The sequence below is a fragment of the Bicyclus anynana genome, chromosome 22, assembly GCF_947172395.1.
Source record: "Bicyclus anynana chromosome 22, ilBicAnyn1.1, whole genome shotgun sequence".
Lineage (NCBI taxonomy): Eukaryota > Metazoa > Arthropoda > Insecta > Lepidoptera > Nymphalidae > Bicyclus > Bicyclus anynana.
The window spans coordinates 7135753-7149690 of record NC_069104.1 but is presented as its reverse complement, the minus strand read 5'-3'; the positions used below and the strand labels follow the sequence as shown (position 1 = coordinate 7149690).

At 36.6% G+C, this 13938-nt stretch overlaps 1 protein-coding gene across 1 annotated transcript in view; it reads right to left on the bottom strand.

Annotated features, from left to right (window-relative positions):
• Positions 1-13938, bottom strand: part of LOC112050675 (atrial natriuretic peptide receptor 2-like) — a 56687-nt gene that overhangs the window by 18205 nt on the left and 24544 nt on the right. Inside the window, exon 2 of the mRNA XM_024088988.2 lies at positions 2469-2608. Within this exon, the coding sequence (XP_023944756.2) occupies positions 2469-2604 (136 nt within the window). The 5' untranslated portion in view covers positions 2605-2608. The remainder of the gene's footprint in view (positions 1-2468; positions 2609-13938) is intronic.

Sequence of the window (13938 nt, the reverse complement as noted above, 5' to 3'; positions counted from 1 at the left end):
TTGAAAGGTTCACCACTTTCCTAAAATCTACAAGTAGAAAGCTAATTTCTGTAATGTTTTTTCTGAATTTTGAACTCAATAGTTTTGGAGATTTATAAAAAACTTAAAGATATAACTATTAATAGCTGACGGCGCGCGTTTTCACCCGCGTGGTTCTCATCCCCGTAGGACTATAGTGATAATATAAAGCCTATAGCCTTCCTCGATAAATGGGCTATCTAACACTGAAAGAATTTTTCAAATCGGACCAGTAGTTTCTGGGATTAGCGCGTTTAATCAAACAAACAAACTCTTCAGCTTTTTAAATTAGTATAGATCAAATAGTATTACAGAAAACTCTAATCGAATCCGTAGTAACTACTCGAAATAAATGTAGGTATGATATCACAAAGAACAGAATAAATAAAATAACGAATTCTATAAAGGCCACGGACGTGTATCTTGAAATAAAATGGCTAACGCAAACTTTCTTATTTGCTCTCAACACTCTTTGTAAAAATTAATCAAAAAAGTTTCATGTATTTTCTGCTAAAAGTAGACGACAGTCCTCGATCAAGAAAACTTTGCAGAAAGTGTATCCGAGCAGTAAATAAAACACGCTGTTCGAACTTTTTGTTGTTTTTGTATCAATTCGTATGATAGAGTTTTATTTATTTTTTGTTGGAAAATATTTGTCATATTATCAACTTTGAACCTATAATGACCTATGATATTATAATGAGGTTTTGTGGTGTTTTAGGTCTCTGGATCGACTAAACCGATTTTGAAAATTATTTTACCTCTAGAAATCTACGTTATTTAGGAGTTTCATAGGCTATATTTTAGAGATAGGTTGAGAACAGTAGTTGGCCTAATGGCGGCCACTGCCCGCTAAACAAACACCTTTCAATTCTAGGTATGACTGACAATCGTCCGTACAGAGCCTACATGGAGGAAAACGAGACACCGCTACACGTTATGTTCAGTTGCAGAGGCGTAACGGAACACTGAGCAACCTACATTGGTTCCTCAGCGACACTCCATGAGGCTATCGGTGTCCGGCCTGCTAAGCTTCTGGAGCGAGCTCGGCTGGATGGAGTGAATCCAGCGGGAACCTACACCGAGGGACCCACGTACAACGGCCAATCACATGGCCAAGTGCGGAAACGGCCCAGAAGAAAGAAGTAGAAGAAGAAGGCTATATTTTATCCCCGTAATCTCACGGGAACGGGAACTACGTGGGTGAAACCGCGGGGCTTCAGCTAGTATTCTACAAACTAAGATGTAGAATTGCTGTTCGTTACGCAAGTAGTTAGATATTAGAAGAAAAGAACTGTATTACGTATAAACTGATCATTTATGTGATTGTGTAGGTAACGAAATTATCAAAGCAAAAGATAATAATTAAAATAAACAAACTTTTGTTTAATTTTTTCCCATGGCGTTTTAAAAAAAAAAAGGATATTTGCCATATTTTTATAATATGACCAATATTCCCATTCCCCTCCAACTAGTCGGGAAAGACTGTGCTAGGAGTGGGTACGACAATAGACCAACGGAGCGGGGATCGAACCACCACCCCACGGTGATGAGTCCGGCCGCTCTTACCGTTGAGCTATTGAGGCTTTTATAAATTTTTCCTTTATTTTTAACCGACTTCAAAAAGGAGGAGGTTCTCAATTTGATTGGTATGTTTTTTTTTTCTTATTAAATAATTGCCGTTAGGATCCTTAACGATACCTTAGAGGGTTAGTCAGAGTGTTTTGGGCGAGCTTTCCATGGCTTCACCAATTGGAATCAGAATAGGTAAGTTGACTCATATAATTTTTTTTATAAACAATATTAATTTCGTATAGTAAATGGAATGAGGATCTGAAATATATTGATATTATCTAATAAAAGTTAAGGATTTCATAGACAATTTAAATTTAAAAATTATGTATTTTTGTTAAATTTTTCCAAACTTAAAAGACAGCTGTCGTCAATTGTTTGACGTCGCGATGTTACTTGATGTCATTTTGTCAAACATTAAACTGTTTGGTTAAGGTTTAGTTTTTACGATACGTCATGAAATAGATGAAATCTCAGAATACAGATGAAATATAGACCATCATGGCCTTTTGGCTCGGAATGTTAAAAAAAATCAAAATTTTTTTATACTTACATGAATAAGTACATAAAAATTTCAATTTTCTGAAGAAAAAAAATTGTAATTTTTTCAATCTAGCAGAATGTTATTGAAAAACAACAAGACCCTTTTTAAAAGTGTCAACTAGCCTACTATCACGGTTCTCTGATTTCTAGTTTGATTTTAAATCACTATTTAAAGTATATACCTAAGATAATGAATGACTATACTAGATAAATAATGACAATGATGATGAAGATGATGATCATGATGATGATGATCATGATGATGATGATGATGATGATGATGATGATATTTCTTGTTCTTGTACTCTTCAAGGTACCACAACTGAAATACTTACGTCTAAACTTGTCTTCCAAGATGGCCGCGCAATAGTCGCACGCCAATGTACAGTGAGGCCTGCGGGACTCGAGGAGGGGGCTCACAGCTCGACGAGGACTCGGCGAATCCCCGCCCCCTGGCGGCACCAACGACATACTTCTGAAAGAACAGTATCCTATAAGACTAAATTCTTATTGGCATACACATATATACACATAAATTTTTCTAAATATTGCTATCAAAATTTAACCTCTCTTTTTTTAGCTATACATAAAATAAATCTGTAGAGAGGTTATTTCTGTACGTGAAATATATTATATTTCCAAAATAACTATCAGGGGTGATTAGTGCTCGATACTGATGCCAAAAATGCAATCAGTAAAATTTTTGTCTGTCTGTCTGTATGTGCGTTATAGAAACAAAAACTATTCGACGGATTTTAACGAAACTTGGTACAATTATTCTTCATACCCCTAAGCAGGTTATAGTATACTTTTCATCACGCTACGATCAAAAGGAGCAGAGCAGTGAAGAGAAATGTCGGGGAAACGACTAGAGAATTATTCCATTTTTTAAGTTTCCGTCGCGTGGGTAGGGGTAGGGGTAGGGTAGAAATTTGGTAGGGGTAGAGTTGGAGTAGGTTAGGGGTAGCATAGGGGTAGGGTTGAGTGCTTACCCATCCCCTGTATAGTAGGATAGCTGTTGAGTGGGAGTAAGTTTTCACGCGGACGAAGTCGCGGACGTAGCTAGTCAAAAATAAAGGTCTATGAGAAGTTTAATGTTAACACTAATATTTTTAATGTAACTAGAACGATATTTTTATACTCGACAATGTAAGATTCAAATTCGCTTCTATCTTTCTCTGTCTACAACATCGTCTTAAACCAAGAGAGATATAGTGTCGCATGCCGTGGCGACGCGTCGCCACACTATATGATGGTCTATATATACAGTCTATATGCTGTAGTGTGTCGATGTTTCACATCTGGCAGGCGTCCCGTGACGGCTTACATTTTTTATATTTTATTTCAGTAATAATAATACAATTTATATTTTATATTTTATTTCAGTAAAACTCAAAACCGTTGAACGTTTTATCACCGTTTTGAGCAGAGTTAGTCCGCTCCGAATCTGTTCGTACATTAAATCATCATAAAACAATGTTTATTGCCCGAAACCTTCTGAAATAAACGAACCGCTCCGAAATGGTGGCCCTAAACGACGGTGAAGAGGTAATTAGCAAAGGAATAAAATAATTCCAGTGTTGTTATTATTGAGTACTAACAGTTTTACTTTGAGTCTTTGGTCTTTCGTATTTCGAATCAGGGCCGGACCGTCCATACGGCGAACGGAGCGGTCGCTCCAGGCGCCAAATCCTAGGGGGCGCCGAAATGGTAAAGACAAGATCGAAAAGAAATTTATTTCTTTTCGATCGTCTATATTTAAAGCGAAGAGATGAACGCGACGTGCGCGAATTTACTTCTAATAGAGGCGTCTTTCTTTACCTATGGTGCGGGGAGTGCGTTGATTTTAACCCGGGTATATACAGGTAATAGAGGGCGCTAGGGTAATGATTGCACCCGGGCGCTGCGTGAGCTAGAGAGTCTTTATTTATAGTGCAGGGGGTGCGTTACACCCGGGTGTCGCGATCTTAGGGGCGCCCAAGCGCCACTCGCCGCGCGGGTTCTATAGGTATTAGGGGGCGCTAGGGTGATGATTGCACCCGGGCACTACGTGATCGAGAGACGGTATTGTGCCTGATTTTCAATTGGCCTGAGTATGGTCAAAATCTTCGCGTTCCATAAGTTCGTAGCCTAAGTAAACCAGGAAACTACAAAGCTATAATTTTTTAGTTAATTTAGGCGATTATGTGATGTTTGCCTTCTGTTGAGATGCCAATAGTGTCAGCTATCTTCCTAAAAGTCAATCTATCTATCTATCTATACTATACTATACTATAATAAAAGAGTAGAAATCGAGTGTCTGTACTTTGCCCAAATTTAACTAAAATCAAGTTAGGGCAATTAGAAATGAGCAATTGCATACGAAAACATTTTTTTTTAATTTTCTTGTCTGTCTGTCTGTCTGTCTTTCCTTCTGTCTGTATGTTCGTGCTATTCTCTGGTTCTACTGGACGAATTTTGATGCGGATTTCACAAATAGATTAAGCATAGTCCAGGGAAACATATACCTAGGCTTTGTTTCATTAAGATCGGATCTATAGCAAAAAACGCGCGGCCTTTGGCCACGAACTTTATTCTGCACCGGCCTTGAGCCGGGGGCTTGTAATAGGGCTTCCGACTGTGACTATGGCTGGGCATTTTACCCAAGCGCAAAAAACGCACGGCCTTCGGCCGCGAACTTTATTGTGGGCAGGCCTTCGGCCGGGGGTTTGTAATAGGGCTTCTGACTTTGACTATGGCTGGACATTTTACCCAGGCGCAAAAAACGCGCGGCCTTTGGCCGCGAACTTTATTTTGCGCCAGCCTTCGGCCAGGGGTTTGTAATAGGGCTTTCGACTGTGGCTATGGCTGGGCATTTTACCCAAGCGCAAAAAACGTGCGGCCCTCGGCCGCGAACTTTATTATGAACGGGCCTTCGGCCGGGGGTTTGTAATAGGGCTTCTGACTGTGACTATGGCTGGGCATTTTACCCAGGCGCAAAAAACGCGCGGCCTTCGGCCGCGCACTTTATAATATACTACTTTTTCATAAAAAAGTTTTCATTAAATTAAAAGCGAAACATAACATCGTATGTGCTATCTTCTGATCACTTTGAAGGCGGTACCAAGTTAGTGCTGTGTTAATTAAAGCCGTATCTGAAAGAAGTGTCTGAAAATCCAGTAAAAATCTTTATGATTTAAACGGTTTGAATCGAATCGAAATCGAACGGTCGAATTGAGAAACCTCCTCCTTTTTTTGAAGTCGGTTAAAAATGTATGACATTCCGATATACGTTAGGCTACGAACTTTTAAGCAAACAGAAAAGGCGCCATAATTGGATCTCGCTCCATTCTAAAATTTACCTCGGTCCGGCGCTGTTTCGAATTCCTATTTGAAAATCAATGTCAAGTTCTGTATATTGTATATTTCCTATATAAGACCTTGTACTGTACTACTATAATGTATACTGTACTGTAGGCGTTTTATTTATTTGTTTGTTATCAACTAGTGATAAAGCAAATCATAGACAATGATTTTCAGGTCTAGAACTAAAGAACTCTAGATATTGCGGCGAAGGCTAGAACAAAGAGACAATCTCCAAACAGTTAATATTATTAAATTGTAATGTATTAAACTAATTAAAATAAAGTATTGTGATGCCTGCTTGTGATTTTAACGCCAATAAAAACGTTGATTTAACCAACCAATAAAAAGATTGATTTGGTTGTAATATATAAACGAATATATATAACGATAGAGCCGTGATAGCCCAGTGGATATGACCTCTGCCTCCGATTCCAGAGGAAGTGGGTTCGAATCCGGTCAGGGGCATGCACCTCCAACTTTTCAGTTGTGTGCATTTTAAGAAATTAAATATCACGTGTCTCAAACGGTGAAGGAAACCTACACACCAGAAAATTTCTTAATTCTCTGCGTGTGTGAAGTCTGCCAATCGGCATTGGGCCAGCGTGGTGGACTATTGGCCTAACCCCCTCTCATTCTGAGAGGAGACTCGAGCTCAGCAGTGAGCTGTATATGGGTTGATAACGACGACGACGACGATATAAACGAATTAAAATGAAATTTTGAGACGCCTGCTTCCAACTTTAACGCAATTCACCACAGACAATAGATATGCATACAACATACACACATACTAATAGGTACACACCAACAATCCAAAAACACACACAATAAAGTGGTTTCGAAGAACAAAAGCTATTCTAGAAGCGTCGTAAGCGAAAAACTTTTCGATTGTAATTCCTTTTCAACAATAAAGCAGTATATTCCAGGAAGCGAAAGAAAATGAATAAAAGTACAATCAAATTCAACAGCTATACATAACCGGCAACCTTCGAAGTTCTATTAACTAGAAAATCAATTGTTAGTAATCGATAACTAAAAGTAATTACGTGAAACACACGTCTATAATAAATGTCTGTCGGTATCGCAGCACGGGTCGAAAATTATCGATATTGATTGATACTGTCATCATTATCTAGTCAGTAGGTCTTATAAGTAGCCATGTTAAAGGTGAGGATTTGGAGTTTTTTTTTGGAGAACCCACCACCTCTATTATAAATGGTCTATAACCACATTAACCACCAATTTCAACATCCGGGAATAGACTCAGAAAAAAGAATAGTGGAATATTTCATAGCTCAGCAGGCTTATTATGTAACTCGGTGTATTCAAGTAATAAGTGACTACATCGTTTTTCATCGTTTTTTAATTTTTGCAAACATCTGACTTTGTGTTTTCAAGGAAATGACATAATAATCGTCATTTTACTAGTAGTAGTAGTAGGAGGCAGTTATGTTAATTTAACGAAAAACTGATATTTACGTAATTTTGTTGAAATATTGATGTTAGACGATTGTTAAAACAAAACATCATTGCCACTTGATGTCAAATGAATTATTCAAATAAGTTTTTTCATAAAAATAACTATATTAGATGATCGAATACGAAAATACGACAAAAATCGGTGTTTGAATGGTACACTGAGTTACATAATAAGGCCTCTGGCCCAAACCTATGATTTTGACCAAATTGACCAGGTTCTGATGATCCAAAGTTGTTAATCACTGGAACAAAATTTTGGTCAACTTACTACATAACAGCAACTTGACCAAAATGTTGGCTGTCAAAAATGATCATGACTTCAAAAGGCCCTTCAAAAGGAATGCAATGTTATCAGATTAATCAATAATATACAGATGTAGCGTACGGAACATGACGGTGTCGTATACGGATTCGAAATTCAAAAACGAATACGTTCTCTTGTCAGTACGCATCAGTAATTTTTAATAATAATCAAGAAAAATGGCGTCTTATGATTTTAAATATTTTAAAATCTGTTTTCAAAAACTAATAAAATAAGATGGAGTATTTTTTTATTAATTATTATTGATTATTATATTAATTTACGTAATTGCTGTTGGTGTTAAATTTTGAAATACGAACTATGAAAAAAGACGCGAGACGCGTGACTTTTGTTTTTTTTTGTGGGTTGCACCGGCTTCAGCGCGCAGTTTGTAAAGACTCTCTGTGGTTACTTTGTGGTACCTATAGTATGAATTATAACTAGAAACAGTGTCATAACTTCAACTATTTATATTTATAAAATAAAACTCATCCATTATCGTTTCAGAAAAGTACAATAAACCTATTTTCGGGTATAATAAAATAGCTTTTACCCGTATTTGAAGTCTTACAAAATCCTTTGAATCGACTTCCTGTATTAATATAATGTTGGAAACGCAAACATTCTTATTCTATTGTGTGATTATGCAGCACTATTCTACGCTCGTGAATTCGCTTTTGTGATTCATCTTTTGCATGGCTTCGTTGAGCTTCCTTCAATTTATTCAGAGCAAATCATGATTAGCTTCTTTGTTGTAACTTTATCTATGCGGAGAACGATTTCTTTGAATAAACTATAATATGATATAAAATTTTTAGAAAAAAAAATCAACTTGCTAGAGTAACATAAAACGTTCTTACTAAACCAAAAAGCGAAAAATAACATTATATTATATTCTACCTGCTGATCAGATTGAAGGCAGTGATGTTTCTAATTCAAGCCATGTAAGAATATCATAAAGATTTAGGTTTTCAGGCCGTTCTTTCATGTGGTTCATATTCGATGCGGCTTAAATTGACAAAATACCTGCTTAGCATCGCCTTCAATTTGATCAGTAGGCTTCTTTGAGTAACGTATACAAAAAAATATTTAAAAAAAAACATACAGACAAAATTTTCGCAAATCCCTCGGGAACCATGGATTTTTCCGGGATAAAAAGTTAATCCAGCGTAAATTATTTATTATTAGCGTATTTATATTAGCGTATTTGCATTCGAAATTTCAGCCAATCGTATATCAGTAGTAGCGGCGTTAAAGAGTAAAAAACATCCAAACATACATACAAACTTTCGATTTTATAATATTAGTAGGATAGAATTGTTTTAGAATAGACATAAACGTTCAGAATAGCTCTTCTGATTCAAGACAACATTCACGGATAAGGAAAACCCTTTATTTTCCACTTTCAGTTTAAACTGCTATTTGTTCCGGTAACAGAATCGTAAGCATCAGGATAACGGTGCGTTCTCTTTTTGTTTTTCTATTCAAATAAACACAGCCTTAAAGGGGTTACGTTTCACAGGTTATCCTTATTTAATAAATTAATATAAATTAATTCAATTTGATTATTAGGTACTCGTGTAAGATTTATATCATTACTAGCGTCGCCCGTGACTTCGTCCGCGGTTTTCACATATCCCGCAGGAACCATGGATTTTTCTGGGATGAAAAGTAGCCTATGTGTTGATTCAGAGTAAAATCTATTTCCATTCCAAATTTCAGCCAAATCGCTTCAGTAGCCGCAGCCTAAAAGAGGAACAAACATACTTACACACTTACACACAAACTTTCGCCTTTATAATATTGGTGTGATAGTGTGATCTATACTAATATTATAAAGAGGTAAAGTTAGTGATGTTGTTTGTTTGTTTGCAAACAAACACAACATCACAACAACACATGGTGACAAATGCACCAAAAACAGCCAGTATTATTAATCATCATCATCATCATCATCATATAGAAATAGTTCACCACGCTGGCCAAATGCGGATTGGCAGACTTCACACATGCAGAGAATTAAGAAAATTCTCTGATGTGCAGGTTTCCTTACGATGTTTTCCTTCACCGTTTGAGACACGTGATATTTAACTACTTAAAATGCACACAACTGAAAAGTTGGAGGTGCATGCCCCCGACCGGATTCGAATCTACGCCCTCCGGAATCAGAGGCAGAGGTCATGTCCACTGGGCTATCACGGCTCTCAAAACCGATTTCATTGTTATTTATTAAATTAAAATAATTTAAAAGATTTGAAGGTGTAATATTACTAAAAGTATTATCTTGTATACCCTCAGTTTCGTAATGATCGGAATCTCGATAAGCTCGCTATTTACCCGTCGCAATTCGCAGCGTGCAGTCTAGACAAACGAACAGAAACCAAAAATAAACAACGCCAACAATCTCGCTTTGTTCCGTGAGAACTTAAACGATTTCATTCAAACTGTAATGAAAATCTCTTTGATACTTCTCTTGCAGGCTTTTCTCTTAATACTTTCATCTCTTTAACTTTAAAGATATTTAAAAAAAATTGTAGGAAATGGCTTTCTACTTATAACGACCTATCAAGCATAGTTGCTGGTGCTGTGGTTCTCAACAGAGAGGTTCTCAGTTCGATTCCCAGCGAGGGTAAGTTTAGTGTTTATAGCATTTGGAAAAAATTATAAAATACGCATTATTGAACTTGAGTTTCTTGAGCAATCTTTTACTATTTTTTTTAAATTGGTACATATTTCGGACCCCCGTTACAGGTACTATACGAAATTAATATAGTTTATGTTTAATTTGATATGAGTCAAGTACCCTTTTTTTCTTTTGAAAGAAAGAAAGTTCAATACTTTACAGCTCAACCGATAGCTCGAACCCAGGACCTCGATTCGAAGCCAAGTTTAACCACTGGACCAACGAGGCAGTTAGGTAATTAGTTTTATTGTGTTGCCAACACAATGTTGGAGTAAATTATCCTCATAATTTTAACCGTTTTACCTAAACGCCCATGCAATCACACACCCATTCACACACCCTCTCTCTCTCTCTCTCTCACACACACACACACACACACACACACACACACACACACACACACACACACACACACACACACACACACACACACACACACACACACACACACACACACACACACAAACTCACACACAATTACACACTTTTGACTAATTTGAACTTATTAGGTATTTATTTCTTTGTCTTCTTAAGCGGCCTTTTTCGTACTATTAAAAAACTGAATTTGTCATTGTAACACTGTCGATTACGAAGAAATAAATAAATAAATGAAGAAATGTTATTTGTTGTATAAAAATTTAAAAGACATTAAACCGAAAAGTTAGTTTTTGAGTTAATCGGTTAAAGCTTTACCACTTACATCGAATAATAAAGACTTCTTTAAAGCCATGTACACGCCGTGGGCTAACTGCGACTGCAGGCTAGCTTTTAATTAAGTTCAGAATTCAAAAGTTAAGTCGACTTAATCTACTTAAGATTGCTTTTTGTTGGCCAGGTGTTTTTGCAACCGTGTTCTACACTGTTTCTTTTACTAAAAATACAAAAATGGGATTTACGACCACAGTTTAATTAGTAACTTCTTAATAAGTTTTTGTAACATTAAAAAACATTATTTTCAACATCACGTTAAAGGAAAGACTTTATTTTATAACTGCTTATAGCGATTTAGCGTTCCAGTACGATGTCGTATAGAAACCGAAAGGGGTGTAGGTTTTCATCATCCTCCTAACAAGTTAGCCCGCTTCCATCTTAGACTGCATTCGTCACTTACCATCAGGTGAGATTGTAGTCAAGGGCTAACTTGTTAAGAATAATAAAAAACGTTATAGTCTGGCAAGATCGTTGATAACACTCCCAGGACATTCTGGCGACAGGGGGAAAGACTGCGCGGTTCTAAAATCATTCATCGCTACACGGCCCGCGCGCAACAATGAGTGTTACGAACGAAGTTGCCAATTGCCAAACTATATAAAGTGACGCTAGTTTACTTCCGTGGTGTTAGCCTTAATATCTATATATTATATCATCATTAATTCATCATTATTCGGTTGACTCAGAAATTATAGTCCACCGCGCTGCTCCAATGCGGATTGACAAATACGTAGAGAAATAAGAAAATTCTCGGGTTTCCTCACGATGTTTCTTCTTAAACATTTGATACACGTGATAGTATTTTTAATATATAACCCAGTCACTGGGCATTCTATCTATATCTATACTAATATAAAGCTGAAGACTTTGTTTCTTTGGTTTTTTTTTTATTCATTACAACTTAGCCCTTGACTAACTTGTTAGGAGGAGGATGAAAATCCACAACCCTTTCGGTTTCTACATGGCATCGTACCGGAACGCTAAATCGCTTGGCGGTACGTCTTTGCCGGTAGGGAAGTAACTAGCCACGGCCGAAGCCTCCCACCAGCCAAAAATTTTTTGGTTGGCGCTAATCTCAGGAACTTCGCTACGAACGCTAGTCCATTTATAGAAGAAGGATAAAGGCTACCTATATGAATATGGTATCAAGATACGATAAATAGAAAGTAAGTCAAATTATCCCGTCTATCAATATTTAATTTCTACAATACCTTTTTCCATCTACTCCATAAATAACTGACCTATATAAATTAGGCATCCTTTCCCTGACAGTTCCCAGAGTACTCAATAAATCAAGCGGCACGGAAATCGTAGAGTAGAGTGGACACACGAGTATGATTCATCCTAATCTACCTACATGATACATACATGACGAGCTGCATACATGACTAGATACATACATGACTAGCTAAGAAACGTCATCCAATCCATCCATCGTCGTCCATCCAACAAATCCAATAGGCGGCCTCCCCAAGATGGCGGACTGGCTGTTTGAAATCCACCCCCATGATGTGGATATCAAATGAAAGGGTTTGCCAGGAATACGAAAATTAGAGCATGCTAAAAGCGTGTTTTTTAAATTATTATATTATTAAAATCCATGTGTCTGCTAAAAATATTATATTTCCTCTCTTAGTTCAAAATGAAAATCAAAAATCATTTATTTCAAGTAGGCACAGTTTACAAGCACTTTTGACACGTCAGATAATTATTTGTAAAGATTCTACCATCGGTTCGGAAGGCAAGTTCTGCTGAGAAGGAACCGGCAAGAAACTCAACTTTGCTCTTTTTAAAAAATATTATAATTTACAGTTGATTACAACATTACAATTTCTTTTAGTTTTACTTTCTGTGTGTAGGTCCAATGGCCTCCAAGCACCTTTATCTTTAAGGAACTGATCAATGGTGTAGTAACCTCGACTAAGTAAATGTTTTTTAACACATTGCTTAAAGCTTCGTATTGACAGGACCATCACAGCCTTGGGGATCTTGTTATAGAAGAGTAACAAAAATTTACAAAAGATTGTTTTACTCTTTGGAGACGATATGCAGAATGTTTAAATTTTTCCACTAGAGATAACCTATCATCCACTAAAGTGTAGACATAAAATAAAAATATCAAAAAGAATCTCCAATAGCTTCAAGATCAAAGAATCTTTTTGAAACTATCTCTTATATTCTCGGAGTTTCATCCTTCACAAGTGTCGAAGCAGTAAGAGTTTTTACTTGACTGAAAATTTAATCTCGATCTCGCACCAACGGCATAAAAGAAATACGGTAAAAGTGTTATTTATTTTGGCGTCTATTGATTTCGCTTGGCGTTGCAATAAAAAAATTGAAGATGTTTAAAGATACCTACTTGTATTTTAAGTCTTGATTTACTCAAGACTTAAAATACAGTCTTGTTTTTTCCGTCTTAATCGAATATACCTAAGTTACATTTTTTGGAGTTTATTGGAGTTTACTTCTCAATAATCGATTTTTCATATATAGTCCCCCGTATGAAAAAAATATGGGCAGAAAAATCGATAAACGAATGACAGCTTTACGTTTTTGAACGCAACCTATTCTACGCACCTTTCACCGTTCGCTGCCGCCAACAGTTTGCACATGCGAACACCGCGGCCTGCAACTCCTAGGCTACCTTTCACTTTTCAGGCGTAAGAATTAAGATATACATAATGTATGCTGCGGGGCAACATACTCCTATTTAGACAGTCTATCTGAAAGAGTAAACTCCAATGGTGCGTCGGAGCTAACACTCACTTTATTTTCTGCATTTTGTTCTATGAAACAAAATATGTAAGTAGGTATGTAAAAAACACTTTTCTTCATAAGTATTCCGAATGCTATTACAATAATAAGTCCGGTTAATTAAAATCGAGCTGCTACTATAAAAAATTATATTCTAAAGAGGTAAATGTGGTTTTATCTCTGGATTTTCTAAACTGATTTAGAAAATTCTTTTACAACTAGAAAGTCACATTTTAGCTATATTTTATCCCCGTATTCTAAAGGGAACAAGAACTACGCGGGTGAAACCGCGAGGCGTCGGCTAGTATAAAATATTTTTACAAATCCCTGGAATATCTCATCCAGCCGTCATAATAAGTTACTTTACGCAGCCGATAAAAAAGTTTTTCATGTTCCATTTACCTATAAGTCCGTTTAATCCAACCCTGTACTAAATTCTCAAACATTTTCTTTTCGTAAGTCTTAACTCACCTAAGCCCCGTAAACCGCGAGGCTTACGGTAGAAATAAAAACAAAATGCTAAGCAGTTTAT